This window comes from Eumetopias jubatus, unplaced genomic scaffold (genome assembly GCF_037043125.1).
Source record: "Eumetopias jubatus isolate StellerSeaLion01/CBP00866 unplaced genomic scaffold, mEumJub1_p1.0 scaffold_10, whole genome shotgun sequence".
Lineage (NCBI taxonomy): Eukaryota > Metazoa > Chordata > Mammalia > Carnivora > Otariidae > Eumetopias > Eumetopias jubatus.
This window is the reverse complement of record NW_028274816.1, coordinates 119,915,931-119,941,188: the sequence shown is the minus strand read 5'-3', so window position 1 is coordinate 119,941,188 and position 25,258 is coordinate 119,915,931. Positions and strand designations below refer to the sequence as shown.

The 25,258-nt window shown below is 42.9% G+C and overlaps 1 protein-coding gene and 1 long non-coding RNA gene across 3 annotated transcripts; one reads left to right on the top strand and one right to left on the bottom strand.

The window, feature by feature from the left end:
• Positions 1 to 12,129: 12,129 nt before the first annotated feature.
• SLFN14 (schlafen family member 14) lies at positions 12,130 to 23,533 on the bottom strand. 2 transcript variants are annotated; one of them, XM_028109392.2, is made up of 5 exons: positions 23,428 to 23,533; positions 20,300 to 21,415; positions 18,674 to 18,802; positions 16,006 to 16,720; positions 12,130 to 13,943 (listed from the first exon to the last, which is right to left on the bottom strand). In XM_028109392.2, the coding sequence occupies exons 2-5, from the start codon at positions 21,357 to 21,359 to the stop codon at positions 13,109 to 13,111; spliced, it is 2,739 nt and encodes a 912-aa protein (XP_027965193.1). In that variant the 5' UTR covers positions 21,360 to 21,415; positions 23,428 to 23,533; the 3' UTR covers positions 12,130 to 13,108. The 2 variants fall into 2 exon arrangements, with proteins under 2 accessions (XP_027965193.1, XP_087884487.1); XM_088028361.1 differs by lacking the exon at positions 18,674 to 18,802.
• Positions 23,534 to 23,609: 76 nt separating this feature from the next.
• On the top strand, positions 23,610 to 25,143 carry LOC114213985 (uncharacterized). The gene is made up of 2 exons (XR_003610299.2): positions 23,610 to 23,779; positions 24,816 to 25,143. It is a non-coding gene; the product is annotated as an uncharacterized LOC114213985 (long non-coding RNA).
• The last annotated feature ends 115 nt before the right edge of the window (positions 25,144 to 25,258 follow it).

The following is a 25,258-nucleotide window of genomic DNA, read 5'->3' as shown; positions in this document are numbered from 1 at the left end:
GAGGAGAATAGATGAATGAGAGAACAAAATGCTAACAGGGTAACAACGTCCCCAGCAAATGTACTCTAAACAAATCAGAAAAGATCTGAAACCAGGGGGAAAGAAAAGGAAAGAAAGAAAAAAGAAAGAGAAAAAAAAAGAAAAAGATAAAAACAAACAAAAACAGAACAAAAAAACAGAATATGATCGAATATGATAAGGCTGGTGCTTAGATCAGTGCCATACACTAGATTTTGGGTGTATTTTGGTCTGTTAGAAGACAGTGCCTCCCAAAATTTTAAAGAAAAAAAGACTTACATATGTACAAAATAAGTGTTGATACAATGAAGGGATGGAATATGACTGTAAAGATGAAAAGTATAAAAGATTTTATAAAAGGAATTGATAAGATAAGAAGTTGTTTGAAAAAAGAAAGAAGATATAAAAAAAAAGAAAAAAAGGGAGAGAATGTGATCGGGCAGGATACTAGAACAAAGCCATACACTAAAGATTTAGGGTATATTTTGATCTGTTAGAAGAAACTGTATCTCAAAATTTTAAAGAGAGAACAACTTATATATATATGCCAAAAATAAGGGTAACTACTATGAAGGGATAGAATATGACTCTAAAAATGAAAAATAAAAAAAAAATTTTTAAAAAGGGATTGATAAGATGTTGGTTGAAAAAGGGAAAAAGAAAAATTCCAAAAAAGAAAAAGTTAAAAAAATTAACATTGAAAGACTAAAGAATCATGGGGGAAAAGCCATGAACTCTATGTGCAGTATTCCCCTAGCGCTGGAGTTCTGACATTGTCATTGATCGGTAAACTTGGTCTTGGCTAGCTGTTCGTGCTGATCTTCTGGGGGAGGGGCCTGTTGCCGTGGTTCCCAAATGTCTTTGCTGGAGGTGGAATTGCCCCGCCCTTGCTGGTCCAGGCTAAGCAAGCTGCTCGGGTTTGCTCTCCAGAGATTTTGTTCCCTGCAAGCTCTCCGTACAGCTTTGGCGGACGAGAGTGAAAATGGTGGCCTCCCAATCTCCGCCCAGAGGAGCCGAGAACTTGGGCCCCGCTCCTCAGTGCGCCCCCAGAGAAAAGCAGTCAGTCACTCCCTCGTCCCCAGTCTCCGGCCGCACTGCGTGCTCACCCGGCCTGTGACCGAGCGTTTCTATCTCTGGCACCCGACCCCGTGTGGAGTCTCCAAACCCAGCAGATCCCTGCGGTGCGCTCCCGCGCCGCTCCTCCCCGGGGAGGAAGGGGAGTCTCCCCGGATCTGCCGCTTGTTGGGTCCCTGCTGCAGGAGCAGTGGCCCGACTGGGCCGCGGACCACAGTTTATGGCAACCCCGAGCTGAGAGCCCGCGCCTCGGCTCCGTCTCTGCAACCAGCTTCCCCGCTCCGATACCTGGGAGCTGTGCCGCACTCAGGCTCCCCCGGTCTTTCTGTGACCCCGAGGGTCCTGAGACCACACTGTCCCGTGAGGGTTCCACCCCCGCTTAGCCACTGGAGCGACGTCCCTCAGCGGAGCCGACTTCTAAAAGTTCCGATTTTGTGCTCCGCGGCTCTAGCACTTGCCAGAAGCGGCCGACGGAGGCCCCCTCCCCCGCCGTCTATCCTCCTGAATATCGCCTCGGATTCACTTCTCCGCACGTCCTACCTTCCAGAAAGTGGTCATTTCTCTGTTCAGAGAGTTGTTGCTACTCTCCTCTTCGATCTCCTGTTGAGTTCGTAGGTGTTCAGAATGGTTTGATCCCTATTCAGCTGAATTCCTGAGACCAGAGGAAACCCAGGTCTCCTACTCCTCCGCCATCTTGCTCCGCCCCTCACTGTCTGTTTTAGTCATTCAGGAAAAGTGTGGCTGTAACATGCCCATCGCAGCCTCTCTTGCCTAAAGTGGATGTATCTAGAAGGGTCTATAGCCACAAAGTGGATTTTTTTTTCTTTTCTTTTTTCTTCTTCTTTTCTTTTCCTTTTTTTTTTTTTTTTTTTAAGAGGGAGTGCAAGCAGTGATAGGGCGGTGGGGCGTGGGAAGCAGAGGGAGAGGGAGAGAGAGAATCTTAAGCAGGGTCCACGATCAGTATGGACCTGAAGGGGGGCTCCATCTCACAACCCTGAGATCATGACCTGAACCAAAATCAAGAGTTTGTTGCTCAACTGACTGAGCCACCCAGGTGCCCTTGGATTTTCATCTTAGAGTTTTGTGGTCCCTTTTAGTGACCATTCTTTCTGTGGAAAAGGCATGGCTCAGGTCTCTCCAGGCAGTCTGTACTTACCTCGGTAATAAGAAGATTCTTCAGAGTCGGGGTGTTGAAGAGAAAGCTCCTGGACATCTGATCTGTTTGGGTGTCTGCAGCTTGACAAGGGAGAAGAGAAGAAATGGATAGTAAACCTGAGCCCCAGGACAAAAGTAAGTCCAGGAGGAGTGTCCAGTTTTGATTTCTCTGAAAAACCAAACTAGAATATTCCCTTCTTTTTTTTGGAAGATTTTATTTATTTATTTATTTATTTATTTATTTAAGAGAGAGAGAGAAACAGCACGAGAGGGGAGAAGGTCAGAGGGAGAAGCAGGCTCCCTGTTGAGCCGGGAGCCTGATGTGGGACTTGACCCCAGGACTCTGGGATCATGACCTGAGCCAAAGGCAGTCGCTTAACCAACTGAGCCACCCAGGGGCCCAGAAAATTCCCTTCTTTTTAAAGTTTCAATTTCTTGGAAAACTAGGCTAGACATGTTCCTGTCTTTCAGGTTTCAATATCCCGGAAAATTAAATTAGAATGGTCTTACCTCTTAATGCCTGCCTTCCCCATCTCAAGAAGAAAAGCAAGCTGTTTCCTGTTAATAGAAATTCACCATTTTTAATAAGTATAGTTAGTTCTGGTTTGACTCTAAAGGAACTGTTTATCACAAGGAGAACGATGCCACAGAAAAGCCTGTTTGGATTACACACCAAACTGTTATTAAGGAGGAATCCCTGGGGAGTGGAATTGGAGAGGAAGAAATAGAGTGGGAGAGAGGAATTTTTATTTTGTAAAATAAGCCCGTTACTCAAGAAATGTTTCATGCAATCAAGAAAAGCAATGCTAGAGCCAGATAGGGAATTAAACAGTGCATTTCATTGACTTTCTCACTTACTTTTTCTAGTAGCTTCTATAATTCCAACAGTTGTAGTTAAACCCCATTGAAATTTCTGCTGGATTTCCTTTTATTGATTTGGCTGCTGATGCTGTTAAAATTGTTTTGATTAAATTTCTTCTGCTTACCACTTCGATCTGCAACTTCCTTCCACAGTCTATACAAGTCACAATTCCCTTGAACTTTTGTTTGGTTTGTTTGGTTTCTTTTGGGTGTCCATCCTTAGAGATTGCAAGAATATTACAATATGGATTTTTAACTATGAGAAAAGGTGTCGTGCACAGAGGGAACTGAGTTTGAGATGTCATGAGCTAGATCATTAATTCCCAATCTTGGCTGCCCGTCAGAACCTTTCACAACACTTTTTTAAAAATGCAGATTCTAGGGGGCACCTGGGTGGCTCAGTCGGTTGAGTGTCTGCCTTCGGCTCAGGTCATGATCCTGGGGTCCTGGGATCGAGTCCCACATTGGGCTCCCTGCTCAGCAGGGGGTCTACTTCTCCCTCTGCCTCTCTCTCTGTCTCTCATGAATAAATTTAAAAAATCTTTAAAAAAAATGCAGATTCTAGGGCTCCTCTCTCAGACATGTAGAATCAAATAATGAATCAATAGTATTTTTTTAAAGATTTTATTTATTTATTTGAGAGAGAGAGAATGAGAGACAGTATGAGAGGGAGGAGGGTCAGGCGCCCCTGAATCAATAGTATTTTTTTTTTAATAAAGCAGTTTATTTATTTATTTATTTTTTAAGATTTTATTTATTTGACAGAGAGAGAGACACAGCGAGAGAGGGAACACAAGCAGGAGGAGTGGGAGAGGGGGAAGCAGGCTTCCCGCAGAGCAGGGAGCCCAATGCGGGGCTCGATCTCAGGACCCTGGGATCATGACCCGAGCCAAAGGCAGATGCTTAATGACTAAGCCACCCAGGCACCCCTGAATCAATAGTATTTTTAAGATGCCCAGGTGATTGTATGGTCAGCCATGTTCAGGAACTGCTAGACTCCTATTTTCTATCTCTTATTATCACTGTCTATTGGCTTACTATTCATGGTGGACTGTCATAGCAATTACTAGTATTATAGATTGCCACCCAAATCCAATTTGTACCAAATCTGGCCAGGGTTATCACTTCATGACATTGCCTACATGTGGCAAACAGAGTGGGTAATTATCTGATTGCACAAAAGTATTCCAACCCACAAATTAGCTGAGAGACACACAGCCTTTTAAAAAAATCATAATTGAAAAGCGTCCACTGAGAAAAACCCAGCAGAGTCCAGGGGATGTCTTAATAGCCACTGTTCACAGAGGATTAGTGTTGGGCCAAACACTGTGCTAATAAGCATTTCATATTTCCTCCTTATACCTGGGAAGGAACTAAGCCCTTCAGAAGGGTGAAGTAACATTGTTGATAAAATAACTTCTCCTAGTCACAGTTTGACCATATGCAAGGCTCTGGAAATTTAGTAGTGGTTTAATGCTACTGTTTTTGACACTTGGGTTTGTGCCAAGCACACACACACAAAAGCACATAATCTTTATAACAACCATCTGAAGTATATAATGTTATTTTTTCCATTTTATATAAAAAAAAATCAGTTAACCTGCCCAGATTACATTTGGGTGCTTGAGTCCATATTTGAGCCTTGTCACATCTGACTCTGAAATCCACACAAGTACATGAATGCCTTAAAGCTCAGCCCCATGCAAACTGTAGTCATTCCTGTGGAGCAATTTTAATGGGTGGTGTTCTTCCGGTCATCCAGGCATTGGCCACATGCGTTTCAACATTCAATACAATGCTTCCCAAATGGTCTCCAAAGTACAGATGCTTAGGCACCTGCCCTAGAGCTGAGGGGATATGGGGGTGGGGGGCAGGGAATCTGGAATTTTAACAATCACACCAGGTGATTCTTGTCAGGCAAATTTGGAAAGCACTGTTTTAAGTACCTTTGGCCAAACAGAGTTTGGTTTTATAGACCTCCGGAGCAGTGTACCTGGCAACTGCCGCTCTTTGGGGAGGGCACAACCCCCCAAGCCAGGTTCCCACAGTGACCTGTGGGCAAAGGAAGGAAGAAGAATGCTTCTGTCCTAATTGTGTTACTCCGTTGCGGAGTTCCCTCAAATGTCTGCCCTTCACTCCCACCCCAGTATCTTACGGAGTTTGCTCAAGAGCTTTTGCATCTTTTACTGGCTGGTCATCATATTCCTCTCGGTGGGCAGAGGTTCAGGTAGACGGGGCCAAGAAACCCACAGGGACACCTGAGGGTCTCTGCTGTGCTGGGAGTCGCCCCTCCCTCAGCTGCAACGTGGAAACTGTTGCACTTACTGCAGGGAGACCACAGAATGAGGAGGGCGTGCAAGCAATCAAGCCAAACAGGATACAAAATGGAATGTGCACTGTGATTACAACTCTGTTAAAACATATCTGCCGCCGACTGACACTGGAAATGAATAAGCAGAAACGAGAACAGCTGTGTGACACGATGGGAGGAATGGAGATGACTTTTCTTTTGTCCCTCTCTACTTTGAATCTTTCTGTAATGTCACTATACAGACCTAGTAAGGAAAGGTATAGTTCTGAAGTTTATTAGTGTGGAAGGTGCTTTTCTCTGAACATGTCCATTATGTAAGTCATTTTAGGTATCATATTGATTTTGTAGGAAAAAATCTAGGAGAATCACCCTGTTGCTTAATATCACAAATATTCTAAATATACCCAATCCTCGTCTCAGTTTCAAATCAAATAAATTCCTGTCAATATGGAGACTCATGCCTTTGGCTTTGCTGTACAGGAAGGCAGAAGAGCATAGAGGCTAAAATGGACTTTGGAGTCAGGTGGACATGGGTTCAGATCTTGGGTTCAGAATCTACTAGGTCTGTGATCTTGGGCAAGGTATTTACCTTTAAGTCACAGCTTCCTCAGCTAAATTAAATCTAATCAGGGCCAAAATTTATCAAGAGCTTTCTACCCATTGGTCACATTTATTTAAATGTATTATTTATTTCAATCCTCATCTTTATCTAAGGCACAGGTATGAATTTCATCCTTGTTTTACAGACGGGAAAGTGGAGTCTTTTTTTTTTTTAAGATTTTTTATTTATTTATTTGAGAGAGAGAGAATGGGAGAGAGCACGAGAGGGAAGAGGGTCAGAGGGAGAAGCAGACTCCCCACTGAGCAGGGAGCCCGATGCGGGACTCAATCCCGGGACTCCAGGATCATGACCTGAGCCGAAGGCAGTCGCTTAACCAACTGAGCCACCCAGGCGCCCAGGAAAGTGGAGTCTTAAAGGGGGAAATTAACTTGCCTGAGGTCACCTAGCCAATTTAGAGTTAGAATACAAAGCCAGGGTCAAGCTGACCCTTAGCACTCATGCCCTGAACACCACCTTATCCTACCTTACCTGGGGCTGCTATATATAATTCAACAGTGGCTGGGAGAATAAAAGATACAATGTTTAAAACATTTTGCACAGCATCTGAGACGTGGTACTTATTGTAGGTTAGCTCTAATCTTGTAGAGTAGAGGATACAGGAACGGAGCTGTAGAAGTATTTTGATGGATAAGCCATTGGCTGATGGTGTGTATTTGTCATATCAAGCTGTTTTGGAAGTAAGCCCCTGGGTCCCTCACTACCCCTACCCTAGCCCTACCCAACGCATGCCTCTTCCAAGCTGTATAATTGGGCCAAGAAGATAGCCTTCCCTGATTAAAGCAGGGGTGAAGGTGGATTTTAAATATTTTATTTATTTATTTTTAGAGAGAGAAGAGAGAGCACGAGTGAGCTGGGCATGGGGGCAGAGGGAGAGAGCATCTTAAGCAGGCTCCACGCCCACCTTGGAGCCCAATTCCGCAACCCTGAGATCATGACATGAGTGGAAATCAAGAGTCAGACGCTTAATTGACTGAGCCCCCCCAGGAGCCCCTGAAGGTGGATTTTATTTTATTCTATTTTTTTAAATGTATTATTTTGAGAGAGAGAGAGCACGAGCAGGAGGGCAGGGCAGAGGGAGAGGGAAGGGCAGACTCCCCACTGAGCAGGGAGTACAATGTGGGGCTCGATCCCAGGACCCTGGGATCATGACCTGAAGGCAGACGTTTAACCAACTGAGCCACCCAGGTGCCCTGTTTTATTCTATTTTTTTTAAGATTTTATTTATTTATTTGAGAGAGAGAGAGAGAGAGTATGAGTGGTGGCAAGGGCAGAGGGAGAGGGAGAAGCAGACTCCCCGCTGAGCAGAGAGCGTGATGCAAGGCTTGATCCCAGGACCCTGAGATCAGGACTTGACTGAAATCAAGTTGGATGCTTAACTGACTGAGCCACCCAGGCACCCCTGAAGGTGGATTTTAAATGCAAATAGCCTGAGATAATTCTAAAGCCGTAAACAATAAGAAGAGAAAGCACATAGTAGCTATGTCCTAATTCCTCACTCTTCACTTCCATTTTAGGCAGAGATGAAAGAAGGAACAAAATTGAAAACTTATTTCTTTGAAGCTTATTTATTGAAAATTTATTCCAAAATCATGTTGCCTCTGTCAACTGAAGATATTGAGTAGGCAGCTCAAGGCTCCTCTTCCCTTTATGGGGGAGGTAGATTCAGAGGGAAAACACTGTTCCTGAAACTTTTGAGATGCCCATTTCATTTGATAACCAGCAAGATCTACTCTTATAGATGATAGATAGATAGATAGATAGATAGATAGATAGACAGAAATGGATATAAATATATTCTAAGGGATTTTAAAGGAAGGTGGGGACTTTACATTCTAAATCACCTCCAGTGTCACGGTACGAGAAGACAAGATACAACAGCAGTCCCTGTTAGGAGTGCCTGACCTTAGATGCGTCGGGAATATGACCTGAATCTAATCCTTAGCTTTACAGAAGAAGAAATTCAGATTTTTCCAGAATGATCCAGAGCCTCTGGGAAAAGTGACAGATGTTGAATATAGGAAACAGTATAGACTAGTCAGCTATTTCCCTTACGATGGAGACCAATGATTTCTAGAGATGAGAGCTTGACAGAGGATCCTGATAGCAAATATGAGTATTTTTTGCCTCCAGAGTATTTTCAGAGTATTTATATGTCCTCAAGTTAAGATTATCATATCAAAGAGTCTATTTACCCAGCTTGAGCACTTACCAAACATGTACCTTTGAGAAAGTTAAATTCTCTGTGCCTCAGTTTTATCATCTCTAAAATGGAGATAATGTGTAGCTACCTCAGAGACTGTGAGAATGTAGGCAAAGCATTCGCAATCAGCATTAGTTGCTAGTTGTATGTAGTAAAAGCTTGATTAATAGTAACATACAGTTATTTTAAATTTTGTACTTATTTCCAATTGAAGTTTCTCAAAAAACAATTTAATGTTCAGTCTCCCCAAAACCTTGGGGGAACTGAGGCAGCTCAGCTTCTTAGGAAATCTAGTTTACCTCTCCACTTCCTCCTCTTTTCCTAAATGGTGTTCTCCATGCTACAGTTTCTCTTCAGAAAAAAAGTCCTATTTATGGTCAGAGACATCCTATCTTGTCTTTTCTCTGAGATAGTACCCTACATAGGTTTTAAGTGACCAGAGTATTTTTTCCATATCACGTTAAGGTTGTACAATGTTCCCATCTGTAATTCTCCAAGTTAAGATCTTCCTCTTAGGTCCTGGGCTAGGGTGATGAGCCTTGGTTTTATTCTCCATGCACCTGTTTCTGAGACACCAGTGCCCTTTTGTCATCAAATCTGATGTCAGCATCTTGTTCTTTTATTTAAGGCAACACATCTGCATGGTCAGGTACAGTCCCTGGGCCTTTCCTATCCACTTCCCATCAGAACACTACATAAATGAGGTGAATCTTTTATCTAGGCCACCTTTTTGATCCAGGAATCTCATCTCTGGGGATTTATACATACCAAAGAAAGAAAAGGCTGTATGCCTATGTGCCTGGCTCAATTTCGATAGTGTAAAATTATAATCTCCTGGAATATTATGCTGCAAAAACCTTGAAATCTCAGGTGGACAATACTAAGCAGGCATTTCTCACATATGCATCTGTAGATCAGCTGGGTTTTGGCTAACCTAGTCAGGATCGGTCGAACTTGGCTTCAGGCTGAGAGCTGAGTGTAAGCCCATTTCACATCTGTCACTCATCAGTGACTGGTGGGCTGCCTGAGACCTATCTTTGCATGGCAGGAACAGAAGCCCGGAGAACAGGCGTACTGCTGAAATAGTAAAGCATCTGTGCACATCACAACTGACATTTCATCAGCCAAATAAAGTCACATGGCCACGCCCACATCACGGGGTGGGGTGGGGATATCCTCCCACTCTAATATTAGGAACTACAAAAAGTATAGCACGGAGAGTGATGAAGTATTAGGAACAATAATGCAATCTACAACAATGCTTCACAAAAAGGTTCAATGGAGAAAATGCACACAGGATATAAAATTGTATAACTTGATCATTTTTTGTATATCAATGAAGAATGGAAATAAATAAGCAAAAATAAAAAAAAGGTATGCCTGGATAACATAAGAACTTTTAATTTTGTCTTTGTCCATTTCTTAAACTTACACAATAGAATTATATACCACCCTTCTTTTTTAAAGTAAGTTTTAGATGCTTATAACAGTAAGTTATTTCATCAAACGAATTGTTTTATGCAGTATATTAAGAGTCTGTAGAAAAGTAGATTTCTAAGTCAATTATTCTCAGTCCCCACCAGTTCCAAATCTCAAACTCAAATCTAATGAACTTCCAGCAACATGGACCTTTAATTTTACCCCTTGCCTAAAAACAGTTTAAATTCCTTCATTCTCTTATTCTTCATTGTTTCAGTGCTGATTATTCTCCACACTGACCTCTTTGAAGGCTCCAAAATTAGATATCCACATCAGTGAATAGAGGCGTTGTCCCTAGCAGATTCTGATTTTCTGAAAGCAGCAAGTCCATTCAACAAATAATTACTGAGGACTCACCATATTTGAAGCACTGCACTAGTAGCATTTGGGGAAATAAAAATGTATAAGTGACCATCCTTACTCTCAAGGTCTGATGGGAAGAGAAATATGTGTATACATCTATTTGAGGACAAAAAGAACAGACTTGGGCTCAATAGTTCTCAACCTGGTGGTATATTAGAATCATCTGGATTACTTTTAATAAATATAGTTGCTCAAGCTGATGCCCAGAGATGCTTATTTAATTGGTTGACTGTTTGGTCTGATCACTGGGTTTTTTTTGTTTGTTTAAGTAGGCTCCACACCGAGTGTGGAGCCCAACACAGGGCTTGAAATGACGACCCTGAGATCCAGACCTGAGCTGAAATCAAGAGTCAGGCGCTCAGTCAACTGTACCATCTGCACCACCCCCACACCCCAGATCACAGGTATTTTTTAAAAGCCTCTGTGCCATAGGGCAGATGATTTTAATGAGTAGCCAGGGTTGAGAACCACTGAGTTAGGCTTTCTACTTTATGCCAAACTGAGCTGTTGGAGGAGACTAAGAACTGATAGACTCTCCAATTCGATACATAAAACAATTCTTTTAAAAATGAATTATTTCATCAAATTATATAATATATACATATTGTTTTAAAAAGTTGAATGGTACTGAGGCTTATGACTAAAATATAGCAATTCCCTGTTTTCTTTCTTTCTTTTTTTTAAAGATTTTATTTATTTATTTGACAGAGGGAGACACAGTGAGAGAGGGAACACAAGCAGGGGGAGTGGGAGAGGGAGAAGCAGGCTTCCCACGGAGCAGGGAGCCCGATGCGGGGCTCGATCCCAGGACCCCGGGATCACGACCTGAGCCGAAGGCAGACGCTTAACGACTGAGCCACCCAGGGGCCCCTGTTTTCTATTCCCCTAATCCCTCTCCACTTTTGACTCTTTATTTTTAGAGAATTCACACATCTCCCATTATCCAAATGTTCATGCACTGGTATCTTTCCTTCATCAGAAGCTAATTAATTGTTGAACTTTATTTCTCCCACCCAAAGTACTCCCAAAACCCCAAGGAAAGGTACAAAGGAGGAAATGTCAAGTAATTGAAGCAGCAAGAGTCAGGGGACAAGTTCTTCTGTTCAATCCATTCGCCGAGACAGCTGGCCCATAGGTTCAGACTGGCCTATCTGGTGGCCTGGGCAATTAAAAAGGCTGCTAGGAATGCTTTTCCAAGCCCTGCCTGCTCTCCCACCCCTTGGAAAGCTGATGATAGGTTTTATCTGAAATTATAGCCAGAGGACTACTTCCACACTCTCTTTTGCATTCATGCCTCTCCAGTATCAATAAGGTTGTCCTAAACCTTTCCAGAATTAAAAACAATCTGGAAATCGGAGTATTTCCAAAGCAACGTAACAATCATTACAGACAGGACAGTGAGATTGCGTTGAAGAGCACAGCATTGGCTTCGCTATTTGGGGAGCTACTAGAGAAAGGGAACTTTGATTTTTATTTCTATTTCCCATACATTGGAAAGAAGACGTGATAGGAAGATATTGCAAAGATCTCATGATGCCAACAGCTACTTCTCTGGCACAATTTAGAATGAGTTTGGCACTATCATCAGAAGTCTTTTAAGCCACAGAATGGCTGCAAAAGGGGAGACCAAATTTAAGGTAGGGGGTGGTGAAAGTTTACTAGAGGAGTTGGGCATTTGAACAAGGACTTGACTGGCAAGCAAGGATTTCAGCAGGTAGAGGGGCAGACAAGAGTTTGAAGGCTGATAAGAGAGCACAGCAAGTAGCCAGGAGTGTGTACAGGGGTGGGGGGGTGTGTAGGTGGTAGAGTTGCCTTCCAGGCTCCCTGGAAACTCAGAATTAGAGTAACATTAACAGCAAATCATAACAGAAGAGCTCAGGGATGCGCAAAGGCCTCTTAGAGACAGACCACTTCCCAGGCCAGCAGCAGAGTATAAGCACTTTTGAGCCTATGTGAATGTATCAACAGGTGGAGAATGAATGGGAGCAAAATGTGTGTGTGTGTGTGTGTGTGTGTGTGTGTGTGTGTGTGTGTGTGTTGGGAGGAGTGAGGAAGAAGGCTGGTGGTCAACCTGGAAAGTTTAGAAACTAGGGGAGAAGAGCAATTTCAGCTGAGGCAGAGGATATGGAATACCTAGTCACCCTTTGCCTTCTAAATTTGCTTTATTTTGTAAACCTGACCTGTCTAGTTCTTGTGGTCAAAATATTCCTATTTTAGAGATGATCGCAATAGTCTAACAATGCTTTGAGTCTTCATACATTTGAATGAGATTACCATCGCCGCAAAGCTATGCTTATATAATTTGGCCTCCTGGGTTACTAGCGAATATACTGATTAGCAAAAGCTTCTGGCCCACCTATTACTACAATCCTCACTGTAAATTGGCAGAGTGAGATTTTCATCTGCGCATTGGTCTTTTGTGAGCTTGATTAGCATAAATCCATCCCCAAGAGATTAAGCCATACTTAGCACAAAGAGGAAATCAAGTTCTAGGCCCATTAAGCTTGAGACCCATAGCCAGTAGGAGGTGCTAACCAAGGTGTTGCCCTTCAGATACCCCAAGTTAGTAGCCGGGAAGTCATCCTACCCACCACTCCCAACATAGGCCAGCAAGGTTGGGGTGCCTTAGACATCCTGGGAGAGGAGATAGAACAAAGATGTGTTAGGGGAGTAAGTCAGGGTGTAGCATGCAAAGCCTTGGAAATTGGTTTGGCTTGAAGACTTTGGGGACTCACTGCAGATACATTGGCAGGGGATGTCACACACTCCGTTCTCTATCGAAGGGGAACCTCTGGTCCCTGAAAGATGGACTGGACTAGGAAAACCAGAGGCTCAATCAATCTGCTAGGATTTTACAGGGAAGAGAACAGTGACAGCACACAGAAGGGAAGGGTCACTCCCGAAAGACATTTCTGTGGCTCCACGCCATACTTACTGTGCCTTGATCTCCCCACTGATAATACGTGAAAAGGTGCCTGGGAGAAGGGACTCTGCTCTTTCTGGCTGACTATTGTTAAACTAATTTTCAGAAAGCTGCCCTCTTTTCATAGAGCAGGTAAAGATGTTTAATGGCTCGTGAGGCAAAGCAGAGCTTATGAGCTTCTTCTGACAGGGCGCATTCTGGACTAAGCCCAAATACAATATTCCTCTCCAGACCTGAAAACTGCTGAATACTGTCGAAAATGATGCGACTGCCCCAAACACCAGAGGCCTGGCTGAACGCAACCTTTGTTGCTCCATGAGCTTCAAATAATTCCATTGCTTTTAGCAGGGCAAGCTCGTAGCGTCCTCTGTCCTCCCCTTTCCTGCACAGAATTGCAATGTCTTTGGGCCGATAGCCACATTGGAACAGGTCGTAACACCTTTCTGCCACCCGTTTTACAATCTGTTCCATAGTCAGGTTAGTCTCAGTCTCACACACCCCAGGCAGGGCCTGGGCACACATTGCTTCCTCGTAGGCAGCTTCCCTGAACAAGGACAGTGTGTCTAGGGACATGCTGGAGGGTGGATTGGCTTTGATCCTCTTCATTTCTTCTTTCATGACCATTGCTATTTCTAGAGCACAGTGGATCCCATTGGTGATTGTCTTTCGAGGAAACTGAGCAGATGGAGGTGGGAGGCCATTAATATCTGCATGACGGACTTGGAAAGGGTCCAGAAAAATCCAGAGAATCCCACGATGAAGGTTTTCACTTCCAGCTCCCCTCACCTTTGGATGGGTGATGCTCTTGGCCTTCAAGTACCAGTCTCCATATTTGCTGCAGAAATTCTCAGTCTCGTCCATCACTATATGCTTAATCTTTAGGAACTCCCCTTGTAAGAAGGTCTTCCGGGTCACAGCTTGACAGGTGGTTTGTTGGCTGTAAGGATGCCAGAGAGAATAAGGTTTCAGGCATGTAAGCAAAGGGAATACCGTGTATTCATTCCTACGTGGATTGGAATCAGAGTCTAGTTCTCATCTAGAGGCTCGTTCACTGATTCAGTGGTATCATGAACACAACAAAACCATTCTACTTACAAGTGACCTGACAGAGAGAATAATACATAATTGCAAACCTTACTCTTTGGGGTTATCTAACTAAATCTGCATGTGAAACTCTTTGAAATGAACCCAGGTAGGAGATTTTATTTCTATTACTAGTCTATTTCTGCTGTTTGGCAAACCCTGAAGACAAGCTTATCACGTGTAAAGGAAATCTCAAAAATAATTTATGCCTGTTACTACCATTACTTAACTTTCTGGCCTTTTTAGAACTGGAGAACAGGTCCCTAGAGACATAATTTTATGTGCAAAAGAGGTATGAACTAGTACAAATTCCTCTAAAGCAAGTCCTATTTCCCCCACTTACTTGTAGTAAAAACCAAAGCCTCTCTAGATTTTTGTAAGGAAAACATCAGGAGGTTGCTGAGTTCTGGGACATGTCAAGAGGGTAACAAATCTACTGGGCTTTGCCTCTCTGGAACTGCTACTGTGTTTCCTTAGCTCAATTTTCCTTTACAGTATGTTTCAGCATATTAGAGGAGACGGGAAATAACCATGTTTAATATATATATAATAAATATATATAAATTTATAAGTATATATAACCAAGTTTGTTAAAAAACTTATATATTTATATAACTTGGCTACATAACTTGGCTGTTTCTTGCCTCCTCTAATTTGGATCCAACTAATATCACTCATTCCTACAGATTTCCTGATTTTACATATACAGTCCTTGGGGTTTTACTCCCTATGCCTTGAATCACACCTACTCACGTTCTCTCCCAGTTTAGACTGTGTAGACTTCTTGAAGAAAAGCACTGTTCTTAGCCCCCTCCTCCTGGGCTTCAACAGATACTTGTTGAATCTGCATTTTGACTGGGATATGTTTTAACTTACCTGTAATGCATAGTCATTAGCACAGTTTATGAGATCCTCCACAATTTGGCATCTACCTCCTTTCCAACTTCATCACCTGCCACATTCCGCCCCACCCCACTGGCCTAGTCAGACCCACCATTCTGATTCTCTCATGTGCCTTTGCATTTGCTGTGTGCCCTTTGCTTAAAAAGCCCTCATTTTATCCACTTCTACTGACTTCTTAAGAGTATGCCCAAGGATCTCCTTCCCTAGTGACTATTTATTAACCAACCTCCAGCCTAAGTTAAGATAAGCATATCTTTATTATCATACTAATTGCACAACACTCACATTGCTTATTTTTTTCTTTGTCTCCTTTATTAGGCTTTATGGCCAGGTCTTCAATATGTTTTTCACCCACTAACACTACATGTACACATTCTTAGCATATAAGTGGTACCCAGAAAAGATTTATTGAATAAATAGGTAAACCAAACCAAAAAATAAAACGCGTTTGCCCTCATTTGTTGGATTTGTATAACAGCCATTTCTTTTACTAAATTGAAAGGTGAAGATTTAAATCAGAGGCAGATTTGCATGTTTTCTGAAATTGTTGGTTCAGAAGTCAAACGAATGAAAATATTTTATAAACAAAATCATATGGTATTTAAATTCAAGCTCCTGTTAGGTATCATGTCTAATGAACTAAAATACTCTTTGACTTTAAAGCATTAAATATCAAGCAAAAAGTATATATAAAGCAAGATAAGTTTATTTCTTCTTTTCTTAAAGTGAAGGCCAGAGATTGTAGGGGAAAAAAATGTTTCTAGTTAGAGAAACGTAAGGTGATGTATAGTTGGCTAATTTGTAATGAGATGTTTAAGCCCAGGCATTGCAAAGTACCCATTTATAGCTCAACTACCTGATCATTTGGAAATGTGTATACAGTTTGGGGTCTCACATTTTTGCAGCTAAGGCATTGCAAAGTCTTAAAACTAAAAACACAAATTAAACTTTTGTGATACTGGGGAAAAGACTGACTAAAAATATTTATTGTGCTGAGTTAGTGGAATTCTTACGTCACATAATCCTTTAAGGAGTCACTTTCACAAACATAAAGGATCTCTTTTGGTTTGCACTGGAACAAATCCTTAATTTTCTCCATGATCTTTATGGCCAGGGCTGTCTTCCTGGTTCCCGGAAAGCAGTGGATGAACAATTCTCGTGTCTCCTGAAGGCTCTCTGAAAGCAACTCACACTGCTCCTCTATGAGCAAGTTGAAAAATTCACAGCCCAGCTGGTCACTCAGAAGAGATCGAGAACACAGTGAGACTACGATAAGGGCCTGCAACAAGTCTTCCATTTCATCCTTGGTGGCAAGCCTGTAGGACTGGGGGTAGTGCACGAGGATTTCGCCAGTGCTCTGCTGTGTGCTGGGCAGGTACATCACCCTCGGGATAACACACACTTTCCCTGTGTAACCACCAAGAGTTCCCAGTTTCTGCTTTAACTGATGAGCAGTATTTTGGGCATACTCAAGCCCTCCATTCCAACCAGGGTTTATTAAGATTGTATAGAGTACCAGGGGACTGTTCACCGCTATGAGGAGAGCATCACACAGGACATCCTGCTCTTTCCTTAAGCCAACATCACTAGCCCAGCTTCTAGAAAATATCACAATCCCCTGAGAACAAGGATATATCTGTGTCTTCATTAATTCCTTGAGTCCTTTATGATCTGAGAAGAGCTTCTTACAGAGGGATTCTGGTTTAAACTGTATCTCTTCCCATGTCACTGAAAATGCAAGAGACAGAAGTTACTAACTAAAATTTACAAAAGCATATTGTAAGTATTCCTGCAACATCAGAGGAAGAAATGAATCTAGCCATGGAACTGTGGGTTTCCTTGGGTACAAAGAAAGCACCCCCTCTTTATTTTGATGTAGTCCCAATAATTTGTTTTTGCTTTTGTTTCCCTTGCCTCAGGAGACATATCTAGAGAGATGCAGTAATCACAAAACTGGGTATTTACCCGAAGAACACGAAAACGCTAATAGGAAGGGATATAGGCACCCCTGTTTATTGTAGCTTTACTTACAATAGCCAAACTATGAAAGCAGCCCAGGTCTCCATCGATAGATGGAGGGATAGAGATGTGGTACATATATACAATGGAATATTATTCGGCCATATAAAAGAATGAAACCTTGCCATTTGCAATGACATGGATCGATCTAGAGAGTATAATGCTAAGAGAGATAAGTCGGTCCAAGAAAGACAAATACCATATGATTTCACTCATATGTGGAATTTAAGAAACAAAACAAATGAACAAAGGAGGAAAAAAAGACATAAACCAAAAAATGGACTCTTAACTATAAATAATCAAATGGTTATCAGAGAGGAGGTGGGCGGGGGGGGGAATGGATAAATTAGGTGAAGGGGATTAACAGTACACTTATCTTGATGAGCACTGAGTAATATATGGAACTGCTGAATTAGTGTATTGTATACCTGAAACTAATATAACATTATATGTTAACTATAATGGAATTAAAATTAAAAATTAATTAATATTTTCTTAAAAAGAAAGTATCCCCTCTTCACAGGCCAGGACTCTGAAGTTCCCATTTCTGGCAGCTCTCGTACAGGGGAAGGCAGCAGGGAGGAGTCTGCACAGAAAAGCCTGCTAGCACCCCCTCCTCAACCGGAAGAGGTCCACTCCTGCGAGGAAGGTATTCCTTCCTGCTAAGGGTTTTTCTGTGTGTGTGTGTGTGAACCTGATGCTTTAGGGAAGTAAGAACTTGCCCTCAGAACATTGATTCTTAACCTGTGGCAATTTTGCCCCCTGGGGGGGGGGGGCCTATGGCAATGTTTGGAATATTTTTTGTCATAGCTGGAGAGGTGCTACGGGCATCTATAGTGAGTAGAGGGCAGGAATGCTGCTTAACATCCAACAGTTCACAGGGCAGCCCCTCTCTTTTTTTTCATTACATTTTTTTTTGTTATGTTAGTCACCATACATTACATCATTAGTTTTTGATGTAGTGTTCCATGATTCATTGTTTGCGCATAACACCCAGTGCTCCACGCAGAACGTGCCCTCTTTAATACCCATCACCAGGCTAACCCCTCCCCCACCCCCCCTCCCCTCTAGAACCCTCAGTTTGTTTTTCAGAGTGCATCGTCTCTCATGGTTCGTCTCCCCCTCCGATTTAGTCCCCTTCATTCTTCCCCTCCAGGGCAGCCCCTCTCAACAAAGAACTGTCCAGCTCGAATGTCAATAGTGCTCAGTTTGAGAAGCTCTGCTTTAGGAAGAGTCCAGGTGACCCCATGGCTCACCTCCTTCTCATTGGAAAGCCCGGGGGCAGTTCTCTTATGGTATAGACTTAAGGAATTTAGATTAAATTCTCTCAAATTTGGAGAACAAAAGCCATATGTGACTGGAAACCCCAAAGCACAAAAAATGTAGTGTGGATACAACAACTGAGAAGCAAGGGTCATTATATTTATTATTTCAGGACCATTATGTCTGCTAAATCCTACATTTGACCTCCTCTAAGGAGAAAGCCTTGGACTAATTGCTACCAATTCCTCCCAACTTATTATTAATCAACTCTATGCCCAACGTGGGGCTCAAACTCACAACCCGGAGATCAAATCACAGGCTGTACTGACTGAGCCAGTCAGGTGCACCCCAAACGAATTTTAGAAAACAGTCCCTTCAGCTGAAATCAAGAGGGAATACCTGGAAACAGACGTTGTTGCAGAGGCCCCTTCAATTCCAGGACTTTAATGGGAGATGATGGGCTTCCCAGTGCTGATGGAGCTGGTGCACTCATGGGAAAGCTGGAGTCGGTGGTCAGACTGGAAGTTGCTAAGCAAATACATGGCACGTTGTTTCAGACAAAAAAGAAAACTCTTCTTTTTTTTTTAAAGAGGGGGAGGAGAGAGAGAATCTTAAGCAGGCTCCACGCCCAGCACCGAGGCCCACACGGGGCTCAATCTCATAACCCTGAGATCATGACCTGAGCCGAAATCAAGAGTCAGACACTTAACCGACTCCACCCAGGTGCCCCAGAAAACTCGTTCTATTGCTTTTACTACTGTTGACATGATATGTGCATCGTGCCTGAGACACTCACAGTTTCTATGCCTCAAACAGTTCACATAGGTTAGGAAAGGAAGCCTGGGGTCCAGCAGGGTCACCCATCTTCTAAGTCACTGTGTGACTCATCTTGGGCAAGTCATTTATCTTCTCTCCCGTGCCAAAGTGAGCTGGTGACCCTTACATTTCCTTCTAACTCTGATATTCTGATTCCCAGTCATCCCTAAGAGGAAAGGCTTAGAGTGGGCGAGGGGGGCAGAATCAGAAAAAGTTAAGCACAGTATTTTTTTATATTGTTATAGTGTGTTTAAGCCCCCATTCAAGGTTTAGATGGAACAGAAAATGGCAGGGGTGTGTGTATATGAGAAAAGTAGTTTGGGGGGTGTGTATATGAGAAAAGTAAACTCCAATTGAGGACAGGAGAATGATCCACCAAAATCACTCAAGTCTTGATCCCAGCTTCATTTATCAAATTTGAAACATATTGACCGTAAAGGCAAACTGATAAGCTTTGTTCAGCCTGTAAGTCCTTTATGGATTGATTAGAAACCACCAGGGCTGATTCCAACCAGACTGCAAGGTAAGTGAAACCGCTAGGAGTCGACCTCCCCCACCCCCACCCCTGCCCAGCATCTCCTTTTTGCATCGTTTTTCCCCCCACTTGGTGGTGCCCTAAGCCCACTGGTTAAAGGTGTTAGCTCCTAATGTCACAAGAACCATTCAAGTTTGTCAACAAGCTTCCCTCGAAAGAATTAGTGGAGTCATCCTTAAACAGTGTTTCTCTCAAACACCATTTTTAGAGTGACACTGTCGGTGCACATTTTTGACTAGGGATATCAGCCTGCAAAATTCTTTCAACAGGCAGTTACCGTGAATAAAAGGGAACTTTCACTAACTCGTGGCTGATGGGAAAACTTTCCCAAAGTGGACTAACACCCAAGCATTTCTTGACCTCAGAGAGTTCATATTCTGAGTCTTTGGAACCGAAAACATATATTTTTTTGAGATTTGATTTTAAAGTAATCCCTACACCCAATGTGGGGCTCGAACTCACAACCCCAAGATCAAGAGTTGCACGCTCCACCGACTGAGCCAGCCAGGCACCCTGGAACTGAAAATATTTTTTTAAAAAAACCCTGTAATGGGAGAATATTTATAAGCAAAATAGCTTATCTGCTTCAACTAAAATACCTGACGGAACAGCCACAGAGGACATAGAAGGGGCTCCTCCCTGCAGAGGGGATCACGACTTCCCTTCTGTTTTACCTGACTGAACACCCAGCATCATGGCCACCCAGTGCTCCACCGTCAGCCTTGTGACAGAATTGTCCCTCATGATCCAGGAATCCGGGGTCTCTGAGAATACAACACAGCAGAAGGGCTCTACTTGAACCACACAGACGTAGCCGTACAGGACATCTTTCTGGTACACATTCAAGATTTTGGTAGTGAAATGCACCTGTGGCTTCTCACAGCAGAAGTGGAATGTTGGCAACTTTTCTATACAGTTTTCTATTTCCTTTTTCAGCAAGTCAGGGTTCACTTTTTCTTTCTTACATCCAAACACTTCTTTGCTCTTATCATCGACCCCAAAAATGAGGTATCCCCCGAGGGTGTTGGCAAATGCAGAAACATAATGAGGCAGCATTTCTTTAATCCGGGGGACAATCTTTTTGGTGGTGAACCTTTTAAACTCCACATGGGTTGACTCGGTAAAATTGAGTTTCTCCTTATACGTGAGCTTGTCCTTTTGAAACAACTCTGAGGCAGAAATCCTCATGTCTTCCTCTTCCTGAATGTCCCTGTCAGGAACTTTCTGAGAACTCAGTTCCTTCACCCCCAAGCTCCCTCTCTGGGCTCTAGACTGCTTCTCTCTGAGGAGCTCCAGAGCACTGCCGGTGTTCAGGTTGACCGTGGAGGTCACAGCTCTCCGGTAGAGATTGGAGTGCAAGCTGCAGATCCGGAGGGGGAGGCTGAAAACATCTGGGCTCCAGGACTTCACAAAAATCAGGAGATTGTGCCCCTGCTGCATGTAGTCAAGGTATTTCTGTGAACCGGAAGGAAGGAGCTTTTGGAAAGAAGTTTCCAGATCTTGTCCCAGCCCGTGGCATCGGTAACTGTAGGTTTTATCATCAATCTCTGCTTTGATTACACCCCCTCCAGAGTTTAACAGGGCACACGTGGCCTGGATGATTTTCTTATTCTCGGTTCTTTTCAGATAGCTATTGGTCATCTTCTTCCTGTTCTCTTCTCCAAAAGTCACCCTGCCCACGCGTACAACTGTCTCGGGGTAGAGCATTTCCATGTCGGTGTGGAGGCCGGCCATCCTAGCAGCCCCTCTGTGCTCCAAATGGTAACACAGAAGAGGTTCCAGTAAATAACCTGGACAGAAACGTGGTTTCTACATTAACAAGTATCCCAGAGATTACAATATTTTCTTCGAAGTCATAAATTATTGGAGATACATTTCAGTATTGGAGATAATCTCTGATATTACTGTTCTCTAACAACTTTGCCAAGACTCCAAGCCTTTCCAGCATGAACAGGCATAGATGAAGATGAATGCTTAATATTTTGCCATCATGGACAATTACATTGCTGAAGTTTTTAGTCATTTTTTATTTAAAATCAGGAAGCGGCAACAGTGAGCCCGGATCTAAAGGGCATGGGTTGGCATGGGAGCCAGAGCAAGTTATTAGAGAATATGCAGAAACAGAGGTTGAAACCAGAAGATGCTCCTATTTATAATTCAAAGAGGAAAGGAAGGAAAGCAATAGAGAACTAAGGGAGGATAGTCCTGGGGTATATGTGAAGTAGAAGATCTTGCTATAAAAACAAACATAAAACTTGGTTTTCCTTATGCCCTATTTTATACAATTAAAAAATTTTACTCCTGAAAGAATGTCTATTGATACCAAATGCAGAAATCAGTGTGGCTCCTCAACACTTCTTCATATATATATATATATATATATAATTTAAGATTTTATTTATTTATTTGACAGAGAGAGACATATCGAGAGAGGGAACACAAGCAGGGGGAGTGGGAGAGGGAGAAGCAGGCTTCCCGGTAAGTAGGGAGCCTGATGCGGGGCTCCATCCCAGGACCCTGGGATCATGACCTGAGCTGAAGGCAGCCACTTAACTGACAGAGCCACCCAGGCGCCCTCCTCAACGCTTCTTCTAAAAATACATTTCTTCATACACAGTGCGAGGCAGGGGCAGGAGTTTTCTTTCCCTCCTCAATAGTTCTGCCCTGGGCCATGGGAACCTCTAAGACTTGGAAGAGAACTGAGACTTTGGGACATAGTCATTAAACTGAGGTCAATCTCCTTTTTGCTTCACAGACCAGAGAACAGCCGCCCAAATTGAAATCAGGGCTCTGCAGCAAATGTTTCAGAAACAACCCCCTGAGCTTTTGTTAATTGCAAAACAAAATATTTACTAACCCAAATCAAAATTCTTCCTCTAGGAAAAGAGAGCCATTTCTTCTGTTGATTTTCACCAAGCAGAGGCCATGTGGGTGTTCTTTGTACCCGCCAAGGGGAAAAAAGCAGGCATCCCACAGGATGGCTACCCTCCTCTGCCCTTAGTTTGCTCTTGGTTGCCTTCTCACTCCCTCCAGGCAAACCAGAATCAACCTGATGAATTGTTTTTTTTCATACAGGAGCATCTTCTCTAGGTAAATGTAAAAGTATGGCTCTTAGAGAAATTTCTGATAACATTCTATTGATATAATAGGATCACAGAAGTGTTGGAAGGAACTTTAAAGATCTTCTGGCCTAACCATTTATCTCATTCTCTTTTTAAAAATTATTTAAAGTAATTTCTATACTCAACATAGGGCTTGAACTCATGACCCCGAGATTAAGAGTCACACACTCCTCCGACTGAGCCAGCCAGGTGCCCCCATTTGTCTGATTCTTAAGTCCTCTCTATAGTATTCCCAACTCCCAACAAATTGCTTTCCAGCAACTGCTTGAACACCTCCAGCAACCAGTAACTCAGTACTTCTCAAATTAGACCCTCCTATTTTCTGTCAGTTGTTAGAAATGGCTTCCTGATTTTTCAACTATAATTTGTCTCCCTAAAATTTCCACTGGCTGGGGCCCACAGAACAAATCAAATTGCTTTTGAACTAGCAGACCTATACTCTCTGGACTACCAAGTCTCATTGATGTCACTTGGATGCTGATAAGGACTATGATAGATACAAAGTTTTCTGAGATTCTAGCTCCATACGAACATCCTTTCTAAACTTCCCCAAATTTCTCACCCACTGTCCTTTACAAGTTTACAAGTTAGCTACTCTTTTACTAAGCCCTTTGTGTTCTCAGACATAAATTACCCCAAAGATGAGATGGATGAGATTAAAAAAAAAAATTTTTTTTTACCTGATACTCTTGCTTTTCCTCTTGCTGTTTCAGTTCCACATCTGGCTCTGGTCTAAATATTTGCCTTCTGTCATAGCTCCTGCTGCCCTTTGATATCAGCCTGGGAGGAGCAGGGACTCTGCCAGACTCCCCTAGTCTTCATAACATTGACACACTGAGGAAGGCTGATAAGGACTCGAGAAAAGCCTATGACAGGGCAGATTAGCAAGCCAGGCTCTGACCTCTGGGAGTGAATGAAGTGGTAATGGACACATTCAGGGGTTTTAGAGTGAGAGGCCAAAGCTAAACTTCCCACCTCTGAAGAGCGGAGTGTCACGTCCGCATACCTGCACTTAGGCCTCTCCAGCCCCAGGTAATGTCATTTCATCATTTCGTAGTTCTACATTTATTTTAAATTAGGCTCCCCTGTATATATCCGTTATGAGAATTACCAGCCTATTCCATTAGCCTCCAAATCACTTGTTCTATCGTATTTACCTTTACCTTCTTTTTCCTGTTCTTCCTTTTTTGTTGGGTATAAGACCCAGCCTAGAAAAATGCTCATTGGTGAGGGGCTGGCTTTTCCTGGGTGAGAAGAGTACACATGATTTTTTTTATCTAATTTCTTTTCCTTTCCTTTTTGTTTTTCTTTAACTTTTTTTTTGTATTTCCCAAATGTGTACACTGAACATAATTGTTTTTATAATTAAAACAACCGAATTAAATGAAAACAAACAAACAGATGAGAGTTATCCCATTTGGGGATGCTGGTTAAATTGGAGCAAGCTTCTGGGGCGCGCGCCTGGGTGACTCAGTGGTTAAGCATCTGCCTTCGGCTCAGGTCATGATCCCGGGGGTCCTGGGATCGAGCCCAGAGTTGGGCTCCCTGCTTGGCAGGGAGTCTGCTTCTCCTTCTTCTCCCAGCTTGTGCTCTCTCTCGTTGTCTCTGTCTGTCTCTCTCAAATAAATAAATAAATAAAATCTTTAAAAATAAAATGTAAAAAAAAATTAGAGCAAGCTTCTTGTAGTAGGCTGAATAACAGCAACCAAAGATGATGATTACGAACCTGTAAATCTTTTTTTTTTAAAGATTTTATTTATTTGTTTGAGAGAGAGAGAATGAGAGATAGAGAGCACGAGAGGGAAGAGGGTCAGAGGGAGAAGCAGACTCCCTGCTGAGGCAGGGAGCCCAATGCGGGACTCGATCCAGGGACTCCAGGATCATGACCTGAGCCGAAGGCAGTCACTTAACCAACTGAGCCACCCAGGCGCCCTATGAACCTGTAAGTCTTAACTTGCAAGCAAAAGAGGTCTTTGTAAATGTGATTAAGTGAGGATCTTGAGATGAGGGAATTACCCTTGATCATTTGGGTGGACCCTACGTTCAGCTCAGTGTTCTCCTAAGACAGAGGCAGAAGGGATGTGATACACACAAAGGAGGAGGTGGCAACGTGACCAAAGAGACAGAGAGTCCAGCGAGCGATGTGGCCACAAGAGAAGGAAGACCAGCAGCCACTGAAAGCTGCAAGAGGCGCAAAGTGGATTCTCCCCTAGAGCCTCTGGAGGGAGCACAGCCCTGCCAGCACCTTGATTTCTGCCCTGTGAAACTGATGTCAAACTTCTGGCTGTGAAAGAATACATTTCTGTTGTTTTGCGCAACCAAGCCTGTGATAATTTGTTACAATAGCCAAGGGAAACGAATATACTTCCCTCGCTCTAAATCATACCATCAAACAACTTTGTGTGTCTGTTTCGGTTTGTTTATCGTGCCGTGGCATTCTCATGTAGGCTTCTGGACGTTCCTAGTTTTTTAAATTAACTGAGGTTACTGTTCCTACCAGCTTCTGCTTTG